The sequence below is a fragment of the Necator americanus genome, chromosome III (genome assembly GCF_031761385.1).
Source record: "Necator americanus strain Aroian chromosome III, whole genome shotgun sequence".
Lineage (NCBI taxonomy): Eukaryota > Metazoa > Nematoda > Chromadorea > Rhabditida > Ancylostomatidae > Necator > Necator americanus.
The window spans coordinates 16092565-16100564 of record NC_087373.1 but is presented as its reverse complement, the minus strand read 5'-3'; the positions used below and the strand labels follow the sequence as shown (position 1 = coordinate 16100564).

General features: G+C 44.1%; 2 protein-coding genes across 4 annotated transcripts in view; one reads left to right on the top strand and one right to left on the bottom strand.

Annotated features, from left to right (window-relative positions):
• Positions 1–512: 512 nt before the first annotated feature.
• Positions 513–6987, top strand: RB195_009748 (uncharacterized protein; the record flags this gene model as incomplete). Of its 3 annotated transcripts, XM_064190447.1 has the most annotated exons (22): positions 766–848; positions 913–1076; positions 1150–1280; positions 1342–1472; positions 1563–1725; positions 1813–1940; positions 2047–2212; positions 2293–2395; positions 2454–2607; positions 2680–2852; positions 2977–3045; positions 3155–3499; positions 3613–3954; positions 4063–4187; positions 4260–4360; positions 4424–4521; positions 4717–4907; positions 4970–5069; positions 5134–5399; positions 5483–5728; positions 5955–6075; positions 6854–6987. In XM_064190447.1, 22 exons carry the CDS (start codon positions 766–768, stop codon positions 6985–6987), a joined length of 3534 nt encoding a protein of 1177 aa, XP_064048028.1. The 3 variants fall into 3 exon arrangements, with proteins under 3 accessions (XP_064048030.1, XP_064048028.1, XP_064048029.1); XM_064190446.1 differs by lacking the exons at positions 4260–4360; positions 4424–4521; positions 4717–4907; ... (3 more) ...; positions 5955–6075; positions 6854–6987 and adding an exon at positions 513–611 and having other exon boundaries at positions 739–848; positions 2293–2365; positions 2439–2607; positions 3559–3954; positions 4063–4259; XM_064190445.1 differs by lacking the exons at positions 766–848; positions 913–1076; positions 1150–1280; ... (12 more) ...; positions 4424–4521; positions 6854–6987 and having other exon boundaries at positions 4734–4907; positions 5955–6137.
• Positions 6988–7805: 818 nt separating this feature from the next.
• The window catches only part of RB195_009747 (uncharacterized protein), a gene marked incomplete at both ends in the record, with an annotated part of 40914 nt that continues 40719 nt past the window's right edge, over positions 7806–8000 (bottom strand). The window contains one exon of the mRNA XM_064190444.1: positions 7806–7878. Coding sequence (XP_064048027.1) covers positions 7806–7878 — 73 coding nt within the window. The remainder of the gene's footprint in view (positions 7879–8000) is intronic.

The following is an 8000-nucleotide window of genomic DNA, read 5'->3' as shown; positions in this document are numbered from 1 at the left end:
AGAGTAGTCATGTAAACGTTTATATGCATTTGCACGTATAGGAGGTGCAAAAGTGGACAAGCAGTTCACGAGTCCCCCATGTAAGGAATTGATGTTTGCGCACCAGTGGGACGATTTCAAGGACGGGTATACGGAACAACGCTTCAACGTACCCAATTCTCTGCAGACTTCCCAAGGTTCTTTCTTTCTCTTTCATTCATTCATTCATTCATTCATTCATTCATTCATTCATTCATTCTTTCTTTCTTTCTTTCTTTCTTTCTTTCTTTCTTTCTTTCTTTCTTTCTTTCTTTCTTTCTTTCTTTCTTTCTTCTCTCTCTCTCTCTCTCTCTCTCTCTCTCTCTCTCTGATCGTGTCCACTCTACCGAAATGTGTCCTGCTCATATGGACGTGCGCCTGTGTGTTTTGTTTTGTTTGGATATGTGTGTATGTATGTATATATGAATGTTTATAAATGTATATGCATCTATACAAATATATACGTATTAAATTCTGTCTTTTTTTCCGCTTGGATGGAGCACGCTGATAACGAATTGAAATTTTGGAGGAAATTACGTGCTCAAGATCATCCACTATTCCAACGGTATAGGGAATACCTGGAGTCGATTATGGTGAGTACCGCATAGTTATGTAGTTACGCGGATCGCCTCACATCTTTATTTTTTACACATTATTTTTTATACATATCCATATACGTAATTGACGGTAATAAGTGTGATAGTGACTTCGTGAACGTAGATAATACCTGTGGACGGAGGATCAAGCATGGAGATTGAGAATAAGGGACGTGCAACATACGTGTCTTATTTGTGCCGCTTCATGTTAGTTGCGATGCGATCAAGACGAAGGTATGCTCTTCGGTTTAACTATTTGCTTGATGGATGAATGTAGCTGACAGTATTCTCTTTTTAGACTTGGTCGAATCGTCACGATGGACGATGCGATCTTTTCGTCCGGTATACTGCTATCGTTCTTCGAAACAATACAAAAAGCCAAGGTCCCAGTAACAACCAGGAAGGGGTTTATTAAAGCGTTAAGCACATGGTACCACTTTTTGCTGCTTGTCCTCAATACTGGTAAGCAGTAGGATTTCCGCGGCACAACTGAGACAAGTGGATGGCAACTGTTCTTAGTTCGATTTCGTTTCAGGTATGGGACAGCAACGTTTGGCTGAAGTGGAGCAGGCAAGATATCGTGTGAAAGATATTTTGGATAGGATGAAAGGAGAGGAAAAAATCCAAGTTTCTTTTCGTGGAGTGTTGCCAAGAAGACAACGAAAAGTACTGAGCAGTAGTGCTCTGCGACACGTATGTGCGTAGTCGGATATCACAGAATTTTTAGGCAGAGACGTTGTACTGTGTAGTTCGCATGATCGTAACTCACAACCGAGTGCTCAATGCGATGAGGGAGATATACAGCGAATTCGCCGACACTCATAACCTAGAGCGAAGAGAATACAACTATTTTATGGGGTGCGTAGAAATTACAAGCTGTAGTACAGCGCTAAGATGATGTAGACACCACAGTTTTCACTACTATCGGATCGAGTCGAACTTTTTTAGAGCTCTTATGGCGTACATTGTGCACTGCAATACTGCGAGGAACGAGTGCATCTACAAGATGATGTACGGCTCTATATATCCTCCGTCCGACCGTGAGCCGTCAGAAACTGGGCTTCAGAAGAAATCGATAACGAGAAGAGATGGTGTAATGGAAGATTATTGGGTGGGTTGTTTACAAAAGTTTGCCAGTGGTATGTCATATTAGGTGGTTGCGGTGGTACCGTAGCGAAACGTATGCTATCTTCTATAGGTTGGCGTGTACGGGAAAGGAAAGACAGCGGAAAGAATACGCGAAGAAAGCACCTATCGAGGGAATTTTTTCGTCATCGATGAGGTGTCGCGGTTGTTGGTTGAAATGTACACCAGAATGCGTGAATGGTATGTATGTATGTATGTATGTTTGTGTGTATGTGTATGTGTGTGTGTGTGTTTGTGCGTACAGCGCACGGTTCTTTACTCGCTTCACTTGTTAGCTCGTTTTCAGGGTAGCTGAACGTAATGAAATCCGTCTAGCAAGTATTAAACAACCCGATTCACCGTTCTTCCTTAGTTGGTTCGGTCGAGCAGTGTCGCGATCGATGGTCCCAAGACTAATGAGGAGATTTTTTACAAATTCTGGTTGTGATAGCCTAAATATCTCCTGTAACACGGTAAGTAGTTGCGCATTTCGAAAATCGAAAAAAATATGGCACGATAATGATGAGTATGTTGAAAATTTTTACGCTTACAGTCAAGACATCAGACAGCCAGGTTGCAATACGAACGATACTTGGAGAAATCGTATCGAAATCAACAAATGCCAGGTGTAGATACGGAATGTGCTATTCTAGCAGGCATGTACAGTTTTTAGCAACCGTAGCTGTGGCCTTTTTGAAGGATACGCCATTGAAGGTCACAAACCGTTAACTCAACTACTGAACTATAACGATAGCTACATCTCTGCCTGTGCGATAGCTTACAGTCGCCTAAAGAAGTATGCGGATCGTGAAGCAAGGAAAAATGCGGATATCATCGAAAGAGTGAGGTCAATGGTGAAGATCGTGAAGTATGTGCTTTTATGCGTTTGTATGTGCATATCATCGCAGCAGCATTACATCACATAGATCGCCATTTTCAGCTTGAAGGAAGAGTTGACGCGTGAACAGGAAGAAGCTGAAATAGGCGAGGATCTAGAAACACCTGAAAGTGTGGCGGCGGCAACGGCAGCAGCAGTAACAGACGACGGCGAAACAACGTCACTGTCTTCAGCCGAGGGAAGTGATTATGAAGCAACAGCTGTATCTGCAAGAGGTATGTGATAGGCGTCGGATCTCATCGGCGGTATTGCACTGTATGCAACACATGATGTGGTGCTGATGGCCGTGTACAACAGGTTACGTAGTATGTCTTTATTTATGTGTATTTATGTGTTTAGAACACACTCGCAGCACATCACCACAATTGTTGAGAAGATCTGCGCGACAACAGAAGCGAATGCGAAAAGGTGAGGTTGAGGCAGTGCTCATTACATTTTTATGTGTAATAATTGTAAGAATTCTATGAATGTATAAATATATTACACCAACACCACCACTATCATGTTATTATTATAGATCCATACACGTTTGAAGTTGAAACGGAAGGAGTAGGAGAAGCAGGAGCACTTGAGAGAAGCAGCTCTTCATCCACTGCTTCCTCTTCACCATTGGTGCGACGAAGAAAATATCCACCAGTGAAAGGGGAAAGTAGTAGCAGCGCGCAGCTATCCGCCGGCGGTGATTACAGGATCGATGAGGAACCAGTATCAATGCTTGTGGATCCAGACGAACTGGCGTTCGAAAGTGTGGAGCCCAGTGCAGCCGAGCTCGGCGAGGACGCAGCTCGACGAGATCAGTTAAGAAAGACGTGTAGGAGGACGGACACCGAGTTTGTTGCAGAGAAGCCGGTTAAACGTATAGGTAAATGATCAAATTATTTATTGAGAATAGAGTTCATTTACCATTGAGTTTCTGTGTAGACATAGACGTATATAGCTCATCCGCTAACACACAACAAATAAGATTCTCTTTAGTAATCGACGACGAAGACGACGAGGAGGACGACGACGATGAGAAAGAGGAGTATGAAACCGGGACTGATAGCCGAGTCACTGACGATCGTCGAACATTTGCTTCGCCTTCCTCACTGCTGCCATCACCACCCGAAGTCGGACCTGTGAAATCCGACGATGGTGGCGACGGCAGCGGCAGCAATGGCGGTGATGACAGTGGTGATAGCAGCAACTCGACATCCGATAGACTTGTAATTGTCGATGAGCCAGCAAAAGGAACAGCGCCACCAACATCATCAACGCCACAATCATTAGCCATAACAGCAGCGGCGGCGAACTCACAACTCACTGAGTCCACACAACGTGAGAACATTTACTGAAATACACGCTCTCTCAACTGTAGTAACAATTCACTAAACTATTGATCACTTAAACATATGCATATATGTGTGTAGGCGAAATTCAGTTTAGGGCAAGAAATGGTAGACGTTGTTACCGTGCGGTTGCAGCAATTAAACGCTACTGAATACACGGGCGGTCTAACGTCGTTCTCAACGGATTTCGAACGAAGGGATTTCTTGCGACGAAGGCAGCAAGTACCAATACAGGCTCGTTTATTCACTAACGTATTTCTCGCTGTGCAACAGAAGCAGAGTCGTCGTGTTTAGGACTTTCCATGGGTAGAAATAAGAGAAATTCCTAGTATTGGTGGAAGAGGAGTGTTCGCCAAAGTCCCAATCCCAAAGGATTCCGTTGTCTGTGACTACCGGTACGTTAAGGTAGTGGTCTTCGTCATGGTCGTTTTAGTTTGCTCATCCATCTTCTTTTAAAGTGGACTGGTGAAAAATTTAAAAGAAGTCGACGAGATGCTTACGACATTGACAACCGAGCGACGGAAATATGTAGAGGCGTATTTAGTGCAATATACAGGCAGGTGATTTTGTTCAGCTGGCCAGTATATATATATATATATATATATATATATATATATATATATATATACGTATATATATATTATTCAGTATATATATATACTGACTTAAATAAATATGAATAAATGAATTTATATATATATATATATATATATATATATATATATATATGTTATATATATAGTGGTTTCAGTTCGTGAATCTGGAAAAATGTACCAGCACGCAATACTCGCTCATGAGCCAACGTACAAAGGAACAGTTACTATTGGAAGGCTTTTGAATCACAGTTCGAAACATCCCAATTTAGCGAATCACGTTTATACGACGCTCATCGAAGGAAGGCTCGATTCAATGGTGTACTTTAGAGCGATACGAGAGATCAAGGTTCGTGGTGGCAGCATCGGTCTTTTCGCTGTCTATCCTCTAGAAAGCTGGCATAATTTTAGGTAGGCGAACAGCTGCTGTGGGATTACGGAAAGCAGTACAATAAAGAGTTTTTGCGGAAGAAATGTATCTGTAATGTGTGCGATCCACAGCTAGTCGAAGGTAGGTATCGCGTAGTTTTCGTTTCGCCGTAAACATCAAAACTACCGTCATATTTCCGATACAGAGTCAACCGCTTGCCTCAAGCCATTAACAACCACGGAAGTGGCCACCGCCAAACTTGAAGCGAAGGCAGAGCCGTGGAGTGGTGATCCATCGTTGTCCCAGCAAGTGTTCGGATCTGCACTACGCCGTGCACCCTTCGGTGTTCGTGATCTGTTGTTATCGGCGGCACGTAAAGCAGGAGCTGGAGGTTTTCTTCTCGAAGACGTAGGAGGCGATGCGTTTACAGCATACGCACGGAGCCGAAATGTGGTGTTTGGTGTGTCAGGGGTGAGCATAATATGATAGATATGATATATATATATATATATATATATATATATATATTATATACCAGTACAAAACATATTTAGGAAGAACACTTCACTGCTGACATAACGGTACCACCAGATTGCACAAACAATCTTTGTCGTATGTTGTTGGCTGCATACAAGGACGCGTACAGACGGAGAAACGCAGTGATTCTAATCCTGAAACGTATGGATCGCGATCGTCACCCAGCTGTATTACTGCTCGGTCCTCGCCTGCCCGTATCGTCGAAACAGCGCTACAGTTGTTGCCTCGCCTACGTTGGACATAATGACAAAGTGTACCCTGTGGTAAGTTGCGTTACTCGTACCACGTCCCGGTTGTGAGTGAGTGTGAGTGTGTGTGAGTGTGTGTGAGTGTGTGTGTGTGTGTGTGTGTGTGTGTGTGTGTGTGTGTGTGTGTGTGTGTGTGTGTGTGTGTGTGTGTGTGTGTGTGTGTGTGTGTATGGTGGGTGGTGGTGAAAAGGTTTGCAGAGATTGTAGGATGCACATATTTCAACATGTTTTTGTTTTCCAGAAACGGCAGACAATCGGAACGAGTTCACGGCAACCGATAGATGCCGAGTACAGAGCTGGAACATTGCTACACTTTCCTACTCTTTCCGATTTCCCGCCCTTATCGGTGTTGCTGGCAAGATGTATGCGCGAAAGTCTGCAGAACGTGATAAATTTTTTAAATAAATCTGAACATCAAGAATGATAAATTAAAAATAAACATTACCCGTTTATTCTTTCACATCGTACGCAACAATTCACGTCTTGCACAAACAGACACACAGACACACAGGCACAAAGGCACACACGCATTCGTGATCTCTTCACGTCTCTCGGTTTTTTACGCGCTTACGGCCGCTTCTCCTCCAATCAAACGCTACGGTTACAATGAACTGAGCTCAGTAGCTCTTAGCGCTCACGAACCGTGTACGCCGTGTGCAGCGATAAGGAGAGGATAAAGATTTGAATAATGAATTGCTTGAAAAAAAAAACTTGTTGTTACTTTGTGAGAAACAGCTACGATCCCTTGACTCATCCAACACGAGACATATCTGTTTGAGTGGGTATCCTCAGGCTACTGCACATATTTCTGGTAACAATGTCGGCGCGCAATGTTTATGTCTAGTCGCACAAACTTTAGTGTTGAAAAAGGTAGATATGTCCTAAAAGGATATTCCGGCATGTCTCAATCCGATCGTTTCTCCATCGGGCAGCTATACGCGTGATCAGCGTCGTCAAGAACCCCCACTGCCCTGTCTAAGGTACAACAAGGTGCCCTGAGGGCAACTTCTATCCGTCTCCCCATGCACCCATACTCAACCGGTCGCATACAGCTGTGATCAGCGTCAACAAAAATCCCAGTGCTCCAGTTCTCACCGCATTCCTAACGCTCCGAATTCGGGAACAACAAGGTGCCCTAAGGGTATCCTCCATCCGCCTCCCTATGCACCCATACTCAACCGGTCGCATACGACTATGATCAGCGTCATCGAGAACCCCCACCGAACAAATCTCGTCGAAATCCGACCATTCCGAGTGATACGGATAAGCTATAGCCTCAAAGGATTATATAAATCCCTTTATTCGATCTTCAATATCCATTACGCGTCACTCTGTCCAACCCCGAATTTTTCCGCGACGGCCCTTCAGCCGTCTCGAAAAATAAGTTGTGGGCAATTACTTATAGTGGGACACCTCAATGCTATCAGTACTGTTTCGCCGCGCGCGACGTCGCGTCCAAGCCAAAATCGCCTCGAGCGGGAGCGGCCGGCTGCACATGTGGTGCAGCCGGCCTCACAAACGCTTATCCAGTGGAGAGAAGCAGTTTGCGGAGCGCTTCGCGCTTATTTCTTTCCTTGAAGAAACTCATAAACGGAGTCAATTCTATCACATTGAATAAGTCGAGCACGCCGAATCGAATGGCGTCGGTACCGTTTCAATGGCTGCGCTCCTTCCGTGAGAGCCGCAAAAGCGCAGCAATTGGGCGGAAACAAAAAGTCAACGGAATCGCATGAAATTTTTATGAAACATCAGTACTCTTGTGAGAAACATCCACGAAAAATTTCAGCTCAAAATCCTAACTCGCAACTGAGATATGAATTTTTGAATATTTTCGTTAAAAAAAAAAAATTTAAAAAAAAAATCAAAAATAAAAAAATAGAAGACGCGATCTCTCTGCCACGAGTTTTTTCGTTAATAATACCTTATCGCCGTTCTCTTTCGAGTGGCAACGGTATCGACACAGTTCATGCCTGAACAGCGGCCTTTGCGGCCGGCTGCACAAGTTGTGCGGCCGGCCGCACTGCGCTTACCACCGATCTTCGACAATCGCTTTTGCACGCCCATTCCTCCGCGAAGAAACGAAGAAACGGGATCAAATTTTGCACAATACCTTACCAGACCACGCCGGATCGAATGGCGCTGGTCCCGACTCGCTAGCTCCGCCCCTTAAGGTAGAACCGCAAAAGCGCAGCAATTGGGCGGAAACAAAAATCAACGGAATCGCATGAAATTTTTACGAAACATCAGTACTCTTGTGAGAAACATCCACGAAAAATTTCAGCTCAAA